At 40.7% G+C, this 15,309-nt stretch overlaps 1 protein-coding gene and 1 long non-coding RNA gene across 8 annotated transcripts in view; one reads left to right on the top strand and one right to left on the bottom strand.

The window, feature by feature from the left end:
- LOC122561958 overlaps positions 1 to 15,309 on the bottom strand; it is an 80,003-nt gene that overhangs the window by 17,923 nt on the left and 46,771 nt on the right. The gene's annotated exons all lie outside the window — the stretch shown is intronic.
- The window catches only part of recql5 (RecQ helicase-like 5), a 132,005-nt gene that overhangs the window by 74,900 nt on the left and 41,796 nt on the right, over positions 1 to 15,309 (top strand). For all 6 annotated transcript variants that reach the window (XM_043714283.1, XM_043714284.1, XM_043714282.1 and 3 more), the window contains exons 8-11: positions 3,421 to 3,648; positions 6,330 to 6,429; positions 6,670 to 6,706; positions 10,968 to 11,026. In XM_043714283.1, the coding sequence (XP_043570218.1) occupies positions 3,421 to 3,648; positions 6,330 to 6,429; positions 6,670 to 6,706; positions 10,968 to 11,026 (424 nt within the window). The remainder of the gene's footprint in view (positions 1 to 3,420; positions 3,649 to 6,329; positions 6,430 to 6,669; positions 6,707 to 10,967; positions 11,027 to 15,309) is intronic.

The raw sequence follows: 15,309 nt of genomic DNA, 5'->3' as shown, positions 1-15,309 counted from the left end.
TCCTTAAATACAAGTGAGGTGCCAGAGGACTGGAAGGTTGCTCATGTTGTCCCCCTGTACAAGAAGGGTAGGAGGGATATTCCAGCTAACTATAGACCAGTGAGCCTGATGTTGGTGGTGGGGAAGTTGCTCGAGAGGTACTGAGAGAGAGGATCTATTTATATTTAGAAAAGAATGAGCTTATCAGTGATAGTCAACATGGTTTTGTGCGGGGGAGATTGTGCCTTACCAACTTAATAGAATTCTTCGAGGAAGTGACCAAGTTGTTGGATGAAGGAAGGGCTGTTGATGTCATTATACATGGACTTTAGTAAGGCGTTTGATAAGGTTCCCCACTGTAGACTAATGGAGAAAGTGAAGTGACATGGTGTGCAGGGTGTTCTAGCTAGGTGGATAAAGAACTGGTTGAGCAACAGGAAACAGAGAGTAGTAGTTGAAGGGAGTTTCTCAAAATGGAGAAACGTGACCAGTGGTGTTCCACAAGAGGGCACTGTTGGTATGATCAGCAAGTTTGCAGATGACACAAAGATTGGTGGAGTAGCAGAAAGCATAAGGGACTGTCAGAGAATACAGGAGGATAGAGATAGACTGGAGAGTTGAGTGGAAAAGTGGCAGATGGCTTTCAATCCAGACAAATATGAGGTAATGCATTTAGGCAAGACTAATTCTAGAGCAAATTATACAATAAATGGAAGAGCCTTGGGAAAAATTGATGGGCAGAGAGATCTGGGAGTGCAGGTCCACTGTACCTTGAAGGTTGCTGCACAGGTGGATAGAGTGGTCAAGAAGGCATATAGTATGCTTGCCTTCATTGGACGGGGTATTGAGTATAAGAGCTGTCGAGTCATGTTAAAATTGTACAAGACATTGGTTCGGCCGCATTTAGAATAGTGTGTACAGTTCTGGTCGCCACATTATCAAAAGGATGTGGACGCTTTGGAGAGGGTGCAGAGAAGGTTTACGAGGATGTTGCCTGGTATGGAAGGTGCTAGCTACGAAGAGAGATTGAGTAGGTTAGGTTTATTTTCATTAGAAAAAAGGAGATTGAGGGGGGACCTGACTGAGGTTTACAAAATCATGAAGGGTATAGACAGGGTGGATAGAGACCAGCTTTTTTCAAGGGTGAAGGATTCAATAACGAGAGGTGATGCTTCCAAGATGAAAGGTGGAAAGTTTAAGGGGGATACACGCGGCAAGTACTTCACACAGAGGGTGGTGGGCATTTGGAATGCGTTGCCAGCAGAGGTGGTAGAGGCAGGCACGGTAGATTAATTTATGATGCGTTTGGACAGATGCATGTGTAGGTGGGGAGCAGAGGAATACAAATGCTTAGGAATTGACCGACAGGTTTAGACAGTACATTTGGATCGGCTCAGGCTTGGAGGGCTGAAGGGCCTGTTCCTGGGCTGTAAATGTTCTTTGTTCAGAGGGCTGTTGATGCTGAGTTTATTGATTTATCATTGGTAAGGGAATTGAGGGTTATGGGGATAAGGAAGGAAAGTGAATTTGAGGATTATTAGATCATCAGCTGAATGGTGGAATAGACCTGATGAACTAAATAGCTTCTTTTCCTATGTCAAATGGTCTTAAGCCTCTAAGTTAGCCTGTTCAAACTTTTGGAACTACTTTTGTGAACAAAGATGGAGGACCAATATGGCATGACAGATAACAGGACTTTCTCATTGGTTCAGTTCCAGAAGTGCTGGCAACTCTCCTATGCTTTGTCCGAGTGCCCACTTTTTCTGTGCAGGTCACAACGATGGGCAGTACGAGGTTCTTCATCTGTAGGTTCAGCCATCGCAGCTAAGCCCAATCCTGCCCTTGCACGGTGTTCACATGCGTTGTTTCTAGTTGGAACGGATGAAGAAAGAATTGAGCTGGAAGACTTTACTGGCTTTTGCTCTGCATGGCTTGTGAGTGCGAGACTCCATGGTGCCCAAGCCATATAGATGGAGCTTTCCATGGCAGTGGTTACCACACACATTATTGATGCATTTGTTAGTTCTTGAGCTCCAAAGATGCAATGAAATGGGACACCCATATTTTTTGTCGGATTTGAAAGCTGTTGTCAAATCTTCATTTCCAGTTAAAAATGCAGACCTAGGTCTTTATTCCCTCCTCTTTTCCCCATTAGTCATATTAATTGTGGGTCTCCATACTCCAGCTGTAGTAAGATAGTTGTTAAATAGGACAACGGCACATTTGGATGCAAAGTCTCATTTTTCATGCTACCCAAACTTAAAAGCTTTGTACCCCGACAACTATTGTTTGCCAATAAATCCTTACCGCTAATTTGAAGGAAGCGTTGCTATATCCTTGTTTTTCCTTTCCCTTTTTTCCTTCTAATTCTGCTGTACGACAATTCTGCTTGTTCCCAGTGTCTTCTCTGTACTAATCTGATTCTCAGCAGTTACACGGGTTGTTACTGGAGTGACACTGAGATGCACAGTTCATAAAGGATTCCAAACAAACCACTGTGACTTGCGCTTTCTTTAATCAATGTTGGATCAGGCTGCTGATTTTGACAACAGTACAATCTCTTGGTGTCAGTTTAGTGCATGCTATACTGAATGCAGCATACGTCACCAGATTTCAGAAAATTGCTGCTCACTGATCCAGGAGTTTTGGTATGACACAGTACAGAAGCAGATCTTTTAACTCCTTCAAGTTTGTATTAACGAGCCAAACTCACTTTGTTGCTAGCTCTGTTGTATCTTTTAATATTTGTCTTTTTCAAAAACAAGCATTTATTAATGATGTTTGTGAAACAGAAATCGATATTGTACTTGCCATCTATAAAGACTTTTTAAAAATAATTCTACCCTTCAATTCTTTCTGTAAACTTAAATTTATACTTGTTCACGTGGTGTTATTTCATTAACTGTAAAAATTGTCACTGAGTAGAGTTTATGGAGTGTTTTGATTCTGATGCTGTATTGTAAAATTTCCAAGGACAGAGACTTTTTTCATTAGATGCAATGAAAAATTAGATGAATATCAGGCTTTGAATGGGCATGAGGGTTACACTGTTTAACCTGGGAACAGCATGCTTAGGAAGGCAAGCTTGGATATAAAACCACATGGTTAGATAAATGTTTTAGGGTGTAGTTTGACTTAGGTGAGTGACATTAAATTATCGAGGATGAGAGAGAATTGGACGAAGGCTGACACTTAGCTTGATTTTTGCATAGTTTAGAAAATGTTGCTGCAGTCAGAGCATTTTCTGGGCTTCAGAGGAACTGAGAACAAAACAAGAATTTCACATTTTAACTAAAAATATATTCAAGAAAGTTACATGGTGTGCATCCTCTTCACTTGTTTGGTATATGGTATTTGTCAGTTGAATGCTCATTACAGAATAATGCAGAGTGAGGTCAGGCCCTGATTTTGAAGTTGACTCTTTTGATTATTTTGTGGCAGGTGTCGACATGCAGCCATTGCCAAGTATTTTGGAGATGAGGTCCCAGCCTGTAATCGAGCCTGTGATTACTGCAAGAACCCAGAGATTGTGATGAGACAGTTGGATTCTCTTCAGAGATTCGAAATCAGCAAAGCTCAGACATCTGTTAAAATGCCAACATCCCAGGGGCCTTTTGGGTACATCCATGATCTGTATGAAGGAGGAAGAAAGGGCTATGGCTTTGAAAGGTAATGTTCCTTTTGGCAAGATTTATTATCGACATGTGCAATTGATGTACCGCTGGTATATGCAAATGTTGGCACTTTGCTTGAACATTGTAGGAAAGGAGACAAGCCATCTTTTAAAGGGTTCTCATTCTCAACATTGCACTATGGAGCTGCATAACCATCTCTCTCTCAAAGCACAATTAATGTTGGTTTATCATGAAAACAGATGTTTTATTGTTGGTTTCAGATTAATGGATTTAAGGAAAAATTCTCCTCAATTGTCCAATTGGTTTCACGCTTGGCTAACAGTACAACGTTATCTTTGAAACCCGATGGATGTGACTGGAAAAAAAGTGACTCCTCAAAAAAAAACTGTGAGGAATTAAATTGCTTATTCAAGGGTGGGATGGTGGCTCACTGGTTAGCACTGCTGCCTCACAACACCAGGCACCTGGGTTTGATTCCTGCTTTGGGCGACTGTCTGTATGGAGTTTGCACATTCTCCCCGGTCTGCGTGGGTTTCCTCCAGGTGTTCTGGTTTCCTCCCACAATCCAAAGATGTGCAAGTTAGGTGAATTGGCCATGCTAAATTGCCCATAGTGTTCAGGGATGTGCAGGTTAGGTGCATTAGTCAGGGGTAAATATAGCATAGGGTAATTAGTCTGGACAGGTTACTCTTTGGAGGGTCCGTGTGGACTTGTTGGGCCGAAGGGCCTGTTTCCACACTGTAGGGATTCTATTCTTAACAAGTCTGTGAACCGGAAATAACTTGTTAAATGTAAAGCCAACTGGTTGCTGCATGTTCAGCAACATGGGATCCTGCATGTAATATCAGATTATTATAAAATGAATGCTTAAAATCCTGTGCTTGTTCACAGATCAAAAAATTGCTGCTTGAATATTTGCAATTTATCCAGTATTGGTAAACAGAAACATACAATCAAAGCTTTTATCTTGTGCTTGTTGGGACTGACAGCAAGGAATCAAACAACATGATAAGATAATGCTAATTGATTGACCATATTTGGCATGAGCTCTCAACCTTAGTTAGCTGAGAAATCTCAAATCAAGCAAATAAACTCTGGTCAGGACATGTCAGTGGGGAATGCACCAAAAATTGGCAGTTCCATTGACCTTTTGTCAATGAAAATGGTACAACACGTGATCAAATTCCTTTGTCAACATAGAACAGGTTCCTTTTTGTTAATTATATGTAGCAAACAGAAAGGGCAAATTCATTATGCTGTCAGCCTGACTGATCTTACATTGGTTTCTCACGTAGTTCTTAGCTCAGTCAGGGTTAGTTAATAAATGGCATCCAGTTGAAGAATCACATCTAATGTTAGGCATGGTCTTCTGAAGTTTGCAAGCCTGGATTGGTTGAGCAAGATCAGCACATCGGCTGTGGTGGATGGTCGAAGGGATATGTTGTTTGATTTAATCTGGCTATCATTTGAGACCTATGATGTACATACTTGGTATTGTATCCTCGTTGAAAATTATTTAAAGTTTTTGTGAAGATCTGTAGCTCAGGAGCTGGTTGGATTCGTTGTTGGACTGTTCACCAAGCTGGTAGGTTTGTTAATAGATGTTTCATCACTGATGATGTCACCCAGAAAGTGGACAAAATGTCTGCCATCAAACCTACCAGCTTGTTGAAAATTATATCCAGGGTAATTTCTGTTGACTGCATTGTTCAGGATCAAATGTGGTCTATAAGTCTTTTCATGAGTTTGCACAAGATACAGCAAGTAACGATTTGATTAGGGTAGCTATTATCACTAAAGATATCTCAAAAATTTGAATAAAGGTGAAGCTTGCTGTCATAAGCTGCTACTTTGCAGTAAACATACACGTTGTGTTCTTGAGTATGGGAGACTCCTATGAAGTCAAAAAGACATTTTGCCTGCCGTACAAATGAGTCATGTGATATGAGTTTGTGTGGGCATAATGCCATCTTTGTAAAAAGTCATAAATCCCAACGTCTGGCAGACTGCATCAAACAACACATCCCTTTGACCGTTCGCAGTGTGCAAAATGTATTTAACCAGCTTGTGCTTGCAAAATCAGAATAGATTCTACAATTGGGAATATTCATTAAATAATTCTGACTGGAAACTAATTGAAGATCAGTTAGGTTGTGTGAGGTATATTTACATTGCTAGAAACTACATCTCTTAACATACAGGGTCCTGTCCTATTTAGGCATAAAGGCATTTGTCCCTTCATTCCACCTCTTCCATTGAGGGAAGGTCATAGAGAGTGTCAATCTCTGCTGATTTCCCCACGGCAGAACTTTGACCAGTCAGAATCTACCTGCTTCGTCTGAGCTGTAATCTTTTCGTTTTTTCACAAAACCATGGTGAAAGATTTGGTTCACTGTAGGACACAAACAATAAGATGGAATTTCATTCAAGTCGAAACCAAAGTACATCAGGACGCTATTATTTCAAACTTGGCATGTAAAAGCCTGGAGAGTTTAGCCAGAAGAAAAGGACAAGTTCCACAATATCAAATGAATCTGTATATTCAACATTTTTAACAAATCACATTGGCATGAATTTACAGACAGGCAGCAACTGCTGAGTGTGTTAGGAGTTGTCACGTTGTGAAAATGGTCTGTTGCAAATTCTTGCAGTCTGGATTCTTGTTATTTGACCAGTTCAATCGTCCTGTTTTTAACAGAGTCCACTGTCTTTCAGATATGGTAATGAAGATGATGATAATGAATCAGATGGAGAAAATGAGTCCAGAAAAAAAGAGTGGAATGCATTTTTTCAGAAACAGATGAAACTGCGGAAGGTAAAGTTGATACAGAAAATTGATTTAAGATCAGGTAAACACTTGGCCAATTTGGTAGCTATTAGCAGCAGTAAATTCAATTTGCATTAAATGATGATGAGTAAGTATCAGACTCTCAGCTGTAAAGGATGTTGTCAGCAGTACAGAACTGAAAGGGGAGAGGCAGGTGGAAAGTGATATGATTAGATACTCTGCTTCCCATGCAAGGTATCTCCTAATCTCTAACTCTATTTCCCATAGAATGGAGAGTCTGAAAAGGATAACTTTGTACCACCTGGTGAGTCTGATTAACATTTATTTACACGTTTCATTGTTTGTTGCATATATTTTCAGTGTAAAGGAAGTGTAGAAGTCTTGTGCACTGTGTATGATAATCCCATCATCAGGTTTGTGCTGTTACTGGCACAAAGACTTGGCCAGGCATTGCCACATCCATCCTCTCATGTCATGTAAGCATGGAAAAAAACTCCTGAATGCCAAAATCTTCTGAGGTAAACTTATGAAGAATATTCAGCACCAGTCAACCGAATTAGTTTATACAGTCCCTTGTGACCAAAAGGTGACTTTATTCCATTCTGTAGATGTGGGTCATGAGGTGACTAAGTAGTCCAGTGTTGGATCGTACACCCTGCTGTATGTGGGGCAGATAGTGTTTGAAGAGGAAATGGGTGGGATGCGCGGGTTTGTATATGTTCCTCTTTTGTTTGCAGCTTGCCTCTACCTGGGCCTATTGAAGATGTTTGGGATGGTTGGCACCTCAGCAGATATTCCATCTCCAGTTTGGGTGGTCTTGAGAAAGAGATTTCCATTAGACAGTGGGGATTTTGCATTTTTTTTGGTAGACTTTCAGAACAACATTGAAACATTTTCTTGTTTTGGAAGTCTTATGTTTGGAATGTGGATGATGTGGCTCACCCAACACAGCTAATTCACAGCTGATTGTCAGTAACCAGTCCCTTGAAGCTGGGGGTATTGGCCTGAGACAGGACCCTGATATTGGAGTGCCTATTTTGCCACTGAATTAGCAGGATTTTGTGGAAGCATTATTGTCATATTGCCTTGAGATATAATCCTGTGCATTGTCCATGTCTCTGATTCATACAGAGGTGCAGGTAGAACTGTTGTCCCATAGATCTTGAGCTTGGTTCTGGGTTTGAGGTGTCTATCATCAAACATCACGTTCCTCATATGGCCAAAAATTGCAATGGCTCAGATGGAGTTGATGTTGAATTTCATAATCATTATCTGCCCTTGTTGAAAGGAGACTTCCAGATATGCCTCATCAAATACCTCAGGAACAGTATCCCTTGTTAAAATAACTCTGAATACACCAGTGTTACATTTTCTACACAAGCTGCTCTGTAGTATGTCTGATGCTCAGGATTAAATTTTGAGCAGTTTTACAAGGTGGATCTGTATCTGTTGACAAGTTTCAAAACTGCCGTGAATAACTGAAATTTTTGCTGTAATTGTGAAGTTTTGTAGCCGTGTCCTTCACATGCATAACTTCTGCACCTATGCTGATGCCCAATTCAAAGACAATAGTCCAATATACCAGGAAAAGGTGCTAGGTCTAGAAAGTTTAGAGGTAAATCAGTAACGTAATAAGATGGGTGACATCTACACTGTATTTGAAAAGAATAGATAAAATTTCATTCTGCAGCAAAACAAACACATCTCCAAGAATTCTTCTGTTGGAATAAATGGATCTTTCTCAGAGTGGAGGGTGATGACTAGACAGGTAGTGCAGGATTCAGTGCTTGGGTCACAGATATTACAATATATGTCAACAATTTGAATGATGGAATCAAATATAATATTTCCTGGTTTGCTGATGACACACCTTGGGGGGTGCTGTGAGTAATGAGGAAGTTGTAAAGAGCCTTCAAGGCATTATGGGAAAGTTATCTGGGTGGGCAAATGCTTAGCAGATGCCAAACAAAGTGGATAATTGTGAAATTATCCACTTTGTTGGATAAACAGAATGGCAGAGGATTGTTTAAGTGGTGATAGATTAGGAAATGATGAACAAAATGCCACTGAAAGCAAACGTGCAGATGCAGCAAGCAGTTAGTGTGGGCACGTGGTATATTGGCTTTCATTAAAAGAAGGTTTGAGTACATGAGAAAGGAGGTCTTACTGCAGCTGCACAGAACCTCGATGACACCACATTTGAACGATTGTGTGCAGTTTTGGTCTCCTTTACAAAGGAAAGATATAAGTACCATAGAGGGAGTGCAGTGAAGGTTCACTAAACTGATTCCAGGGTATGGCAGGTTTACCAAATGAAGACAGAATGGGTTAACTAGGATTTAGAATTTAGATTTAGGATTTAGAAGTATAAGACGAGATCTCATTGAAATATAAAGTTCTGACAGATTGGATGCACAGATGTTTCCTCAGTTTGAACAAAAATGAGAAAATAATTCTTCACTCTTAGTGGTGTACTCATGGAATTCTCCATCACATTAGGATGTGGAGGTGATATCGTTGAACATGTTTAAGGAAGAAATTGATAGATTTCGAGAATTTAAAGGTATCAAGAGGTATGGGGAGGGTGGTGAGTATGGTAATATGGTGTTGAAATACAGGATCAGTCATGGTTATGCTGAATAACAGAGTGGGCTTGAAGGGCTGAATGACCTACTCCTCCTCCTCTGTGATTCACCAAAAAGGACAAAAGGACGGGTGGTGAAAGAACAGTTAAATTAGCAAGTCAGCCCAGACAACTGACGCTGGTTGAACACTACCTGTCCCATCCCACCCATATCCACAACAAATTTATAATCCAGGAGTGGCAAAATGATCATGAAAATAACTTGGATCAATAAGGTGAGGAAAATTTTGCAAAACCCTTCTCAATCCTCCTTTGGCAATCTAAGCTAGTACAGAAAATCTCTCTGATGAAGTTTACATTAACTGCTAATCCTCTTAGTATAAAATCTCAACATCTAGAACACCATAGCCATAATATGATCCAAGTATTCGAAAGGGTACATAACCGGGGGAAAAAAGATATTTACACTGAGCCAAAAACTAAGATTAATTGAGAAGACCATAAAAGTAATAGATTTTAAACTGGGATAAAAATAGAAATATTGGAGAAAGTTAGCAGGTCTAGCAGCATCTGCAGAGGGAGAAACAATTAATGTTTTGAGTCTGATATGATTCTTCATGCCAGAACTGCTGTGTTTCTATTTCAGACTGCTAGCATCTGAATATTTTGCTTTTATTTTGATTTTAAACAGGGGTGCTTGGGATATAAATATGTAAGAATAAGAGTTAAGGAAATGGATTAGAGCTGATTAGAAAAGAAAGTGTTGAGTGAATTGAAGGTATGACAGATACAAATGAGAACCATACCTTGGTTTATACAGCAGACTATGGAGTGGAAGTGCGGAAAAGAAAATGGACTATTTGACACTACGGCTGTAGACAACGAAATAGCACTAGGGATAGTGATGGAAATCTGAAGTAAAAAAGGCACGCTATTCTGATACCATTGATGAATGCCAAAGAGAAAATCACAAGCATTAACTGCAATTTTGTAATTATTTGGAAGTTGTGCCACCTCTGTTTGAAAAGGAGGGGATTAAGTATGACAATATAAGGTTCATCATATATTCTTATAATCTAAGCACTTGGGTTCTAAAGTTGAGATAATTCACCACAGATTGGAGGAACAGCACATTATTTTCTGCATGCACAGCCTGCAGCTTAGACAACTTAACATTGAATTCTCTAATTTCAAATAACCTTCCTACCTATCCTCAGGCTCCCTTTCTCGCCCTGCCTCATCTCTTCCATTCCATCTCCCAACCAGATTCATCCCATCGACCAACCAGGTCATATCCATTACCTCTGTCCAACTATCAAACTATCACAACCTCACCATTTTGCTATTCTCCCCATGCGCATCCCCGCCCCCCCCACACATCTAATCCTGAAGAAGGGTTAATACCCAAAACATTGACTTGTCACCGGCCCAGGATGTACATTATTTATCAATTTACCCAACTTCAAATTAGCCACACAGCTAGCTATCATCTCATTTAAATGGATGTGCTATTCTTTAAGGCCGCAACTCTCTTTCAGATCTTTTCTATAGAAACATGGTCAGAAGTTCTCAAATGTGATAGGGAATTGATGAAGGAGGGAGGAGAATACTGTATGATTATCTTTTCTATAGAGCTGGCATAGACACAGGAGCTGAATCCGGTACTCCTGTGCTATAAACTCTAAATTTGAGAGTGTGGTGCTGGAAAAGCACAACAGGTCAGGCAGCATCCGAGGAGCAGGATAATCAGGAATGAAGGGCTTTTGCCCAAAACATTGATCCTCCTCCTCCTCGGTTGCTGCCTGACCTGCTGTGCTTTTCCAGCGCCTCACTCTCGACTCTAATCTCCAGCATCTGCAGTTCTCACTTTCGCCCATAAACTCAAGTCTATGATAGCACTTAGAGAGTTCAGTGCTTTGTCAGCCAAAAGGCCTGGTAAATTTGAAAATTAATGTTATATCATGTGTGCTTTTATTTTAAGATCCTGACTGCCCCCTCCGAGATGCAGCTAATCGGAAAATACCCAAGTTGTCTGTCAAGGTACTGAATAGCATTACCATAAATATCCTCTTTAAGAAGTAGTATGGATTGAAATAGTAATTGAACTGCTATGCAATAACGAATGATATTGATTTAAGTTGGTACCACTGTATACATATCTAGGGATGTACAGTGGGTGTTCACTATTTATATCAGTAAGTTGGAAGCAATGTATAGTGCAGAATGAACTCGAGTTTAAAACTTGACATTTCTCATATAACATACATGTTTGTAGTTACACAACTGGAGAAACCCTTTGGGTGACATTGCCTAACCAATATATTCTGGACAGTATCTACACAAATTGGTCTGCAGATGGATTACAACAAATGTTATGATCCCCATTGAGGAACTGTGACCAAAAATAGCCAAATTTACCAAAGAACCCAAAAGAAGAGATTACCAACAGGATTGATGCCAAATTTGTAGACAATGCAACAATAGGTAGGAAAGCAAGAGAAAGGAAGCTGTCAGAAGAATGCAACAAACCTGCAAAAAGAGGTAAAACTTAAATCATTGGGCAAAAAAGTTGGCAGATAGAGTATAATGTGGGGAAACCAAAGGAAGTCCACTTTGGTAGAAATAATAGAGAAGCAGAATATTATTTAAATGGAAAGAAGCTGTAGGATGCTACAGAGCGGAGGTATCTGGGTGTCCTGAGACATATATCATATAAAGTCAACAAGCAAGTACAGCAATTAGGAAGACAGATGAATATCATTGCAAGGGGATAGTATATGTAAATCAAAAAGTCTTGCTACAACTGTACAGGACATTGATCAAACCACATCTAGTGCACTGTAGAATTTAGGACACATCAAGGAGGGATGTACTTATATTAGAAATAGTTCAGAGATGGTTTATTGCTGATTCTTGGGTTGATGGGTTTGGCTTATGATGTGGACCCACACTCATGGAAATTTAGGAAGATGGGAGGTTATAAAACCATAAGATATAAGAACAGAAGTTAGGCCATTCAGCCCATCGAGTCTGCTCCACCAATCAGTCATGGCTGATAAGTTTCTCAAGCCTATTCTCCTGCTTTCTTCCTGTAACCTTGATCCCCATGATACTCAAGAACCTATCTATCGCATCTTAAATATACACAGTGACCTGGCCTCCACAGCCATCTGTGGCAATGAATTCCATCAACTCAGCATTCGCTGGCTGAAGTAGTTTCTCCTTATCTCTGTTCTAGAAGGTCTTCTCTTTACTGTAAGGCTATGCCCTCAGGTCCGAGTCTCTTTTATCAATGGAAACATCTTCCCAACATCCACTGTGTCCAGGCCATTCAGTATTTTGTATGTTTCAATTAGATGTCCCCTCATCCTTCTAAACTCCATCAAGTATAGACCCAGAGCCCTTAAATGTTTTCATTCCTGGGACTATTCTCATGAACTTCCTCTGAACATGCTCCAGGACCTTTAGATCCTTCCTGAGATATGGGGCCCAAAACTGTACACAATGCTCCAAATGTGGTTTGACTAGAGTCTTATAGAGCCTCTGAAGTACATCTCTACTGTTATGTTCAAGTCCTCTCAAAATAAATTCCCAACTACTGACTCAAAGTTTACCTTGAGAGAATCCTGGACTAGAACTTCAAAGTCTCTTTGCACTTCAGACTTCTAAACTTTTTACCCATTTCGAAAATACTTCATGTCTCTATTCTTTCTATCAAAGTGCATGATTTCAGACTTTCCCACGTTGTACTCCATCTGCCACTTCTTTGCCCACTCTCCCAAGCTGTTTAAATCTTTCTGCAGCATCCTCGCCTCCTCAATGCTACCTGTCCCTCTCCTTCTCTTTGTATCATCTGCAAACTTAGCCAGAATGCCCTCAGTTCCTTCATTTAGATCGTTAATGTATAAAGTGAGAAGTTGTCCCAAAACTGAGGCTTGCGGAACACCACTTGTCACCGGCTGCCATTCCCACTCCATGCTTTCTGCCACAAAGTCAGGCTTCTATCCATGCTAACACGTTGTCTCTAACACTGTGGGCCCTTAACTCACTCAGTAGCCTCTTGTGTGGCACCTTGTCAAAGGCCGCCTTGAAGTCCAGGTAGATAACATCTATTGGCTCTCCTTGGTCTAACATGCTAGTCATTTCCTCAAAGAGGTCTTGAGGATTTGTCAGGCATGACCTCTCCTTGATGATACCATGCTGACTTTGCCTATTTTACCATACACTTTCAAGTATTCAGAATTCTCATCCTTCACAATGGATTCCAATATCTTACCCATGACCGAGGTTAGGCTAATCGGTCTGTAATTCCTGACTTTTGCCTTACTCCCTTTTTAAATGGGTCTGTCATGTTAGTGATTTTCCAGTCCTCTGGGACCCTTCCTGACTCTAGTGATTCCTGAAAGATGTCTAACGCCTCCACTACCTCTTCAGCTATCCCCCTTAGAACTTTGGGACGTAGTCTATCTGGTCCAAGTGATTTATCCACCTTTAGGGCATTCAGCTTTTCTGGCACCTTCTCCTTGGTGATGGCCACCACACTCAGCTCTGCCCCCTCACTCTCTTTAATTTTTGGGATATTACTCGTGTCTTCCACAGTGAAGATTAATGCAAAGTAATTATTCAGTTCCTCAGCCATTTCCTGTTCCCCACTACTATCTCTCCAGTGTAATTTTCCAGTCATCCAGTGTCCACTTTTGCCTCTCTTTTGCCCTTTATATATCCAAAGAAACTCTTGGTCTTACTTTCTATTACTGGCGCACTTACCCTCATATTTAATCTTCTCCCTCTTTTTTTCGTAGTCCTGTGTTGATCTTTGTAAGCTTCCCAATCCTCTGGTTTCCCACTGCCCTTCACTACATTATATGCTTTCAATTTAGGTTTTATGGTATCCCTGTAGCAGGCTTCTTTTTTCTCTGGACGAGTCTCTGCTGTGTCTCCTGAATTACCCCCAGAAACTCCTGTCATTGCTGTTCCACTGTCATTCCTGCTAGGCTCTTCTCCCAGTCAGTTCTACCAGCTCCTTCTTCATGCTTCTGTAGTTGCCTTTATTCAGCTGTAATATCATTACCTCTGATTGTATCTTCTCCCTCTCAAATTGCAGAGTAAATTCATTCATATGATCACTGCCTCCTAAAGGTTCCTTCATCTTCAGCTCCCTTATTAAATCTGCCTCATTGCACTACAATACTGGATTCGGTATTACCTGTTCCCTAGTGGGTTCCACCACAAACTAATCCAAAAAGCCATCTCATTGACGTTCCACAAATTCCTTTTCTTGCAATCCACTATCAACCTGATTTTCCCAGTCCACGTTCATATTGAAGTCCTCCATAATCACCGTAGCTTGACCTTTCCTATGCATCTCTTTTATCTCCTGGTGTATCTTGCGCCCCAGCTTCTGACTACTATTTGGAGGCCTGTACATAACTCCAACTATGGGTTTTTTTTCACCTTTGTGGTTCCTTAATTCTACCAACCGAGATTCTACACCATCTGACCCTACTCCGTTTCTTACTATTGATTTAATTTCATTTCCTGCTAACAAGGCAACCCCACTCCTCTCTGTCCACCTGCCAATAATTTATTTTATAAAATGTATTGCTTTACAAAATGATGGAATATTTTATCGAGCTATAAGATTTTGAGGTGGCTTGATAAGGTGAGTGCAGAAAAAGTGTTTTTCTTCAAGGAATTTAGATTGAGGCTGAGTTAGAACCCTTCAGCCCATGATGTTGAGCCGAGGATCATTCCTAATCTAAAATAAAATCACCTAACCTCCGCACCCCTCAATTCACTGCTATCCATGTGCATGTCCAGCAGTCACTTAAATGTCCCTAATGACTCTGCTTCCACCACCACTGTTGGTAATGCATGCATTCACAACTCTTTGCGTAAAGAACCTACCTCTGACTTCTCCTCTATACCTTCCTCCTAATATCTTAAAACTATAACTCCTTGTGCCAGTCAATCCTGCTCTGGCGATAGGTCTCTGGTTATTGACTCGATCCATGCCTCTCATTACCTTGTATACCTCAATCAGGTCACCTCGTTTCCTCCTTCTCTCCAAAGAGAAAAGTCCGAGCTTAGTCAACCTCTCTTAGTAAGGCAGGCCGTCCAGGCAGCATCCTGGTAAACCTTCTTTGCACCCTCTCTAAAGCCTCCGCATCTTTCCGATAATAAGGTGACCAGAACTGGACACAATATTCCAAGTGTGGTCTCACCAGGGTCCTGTAGAGCTGCAGCAAAACCTCGCTGCTCTTAAACTCGATGCCCCTGTTAATGAAATCCAAAACACCATATGCAGAATCGGCAAGAAGGAG

Source organism: Chiloscyllium plagiosum, chromosome 24 (genome assembly GCF_004010195.1).
Source record: "Chiloscyllium plagiosum isolate BGI_BamShark_2017 chromosome 24, ASM401019v2, whole genome shotgun sequence".
NCBI classification, from domain to species: Eukaryota; Metazoa; Chordata; class Chondrichthyes; order Orectolobiformes; family Hemiscylliidae; genus Chiloscyllium; species Chiloscyllium plagiosum.
Note: the sequence above shows the minus strand (reverse complement) of the source record. Positions and strands in the feature narration are given on the sequence as shown.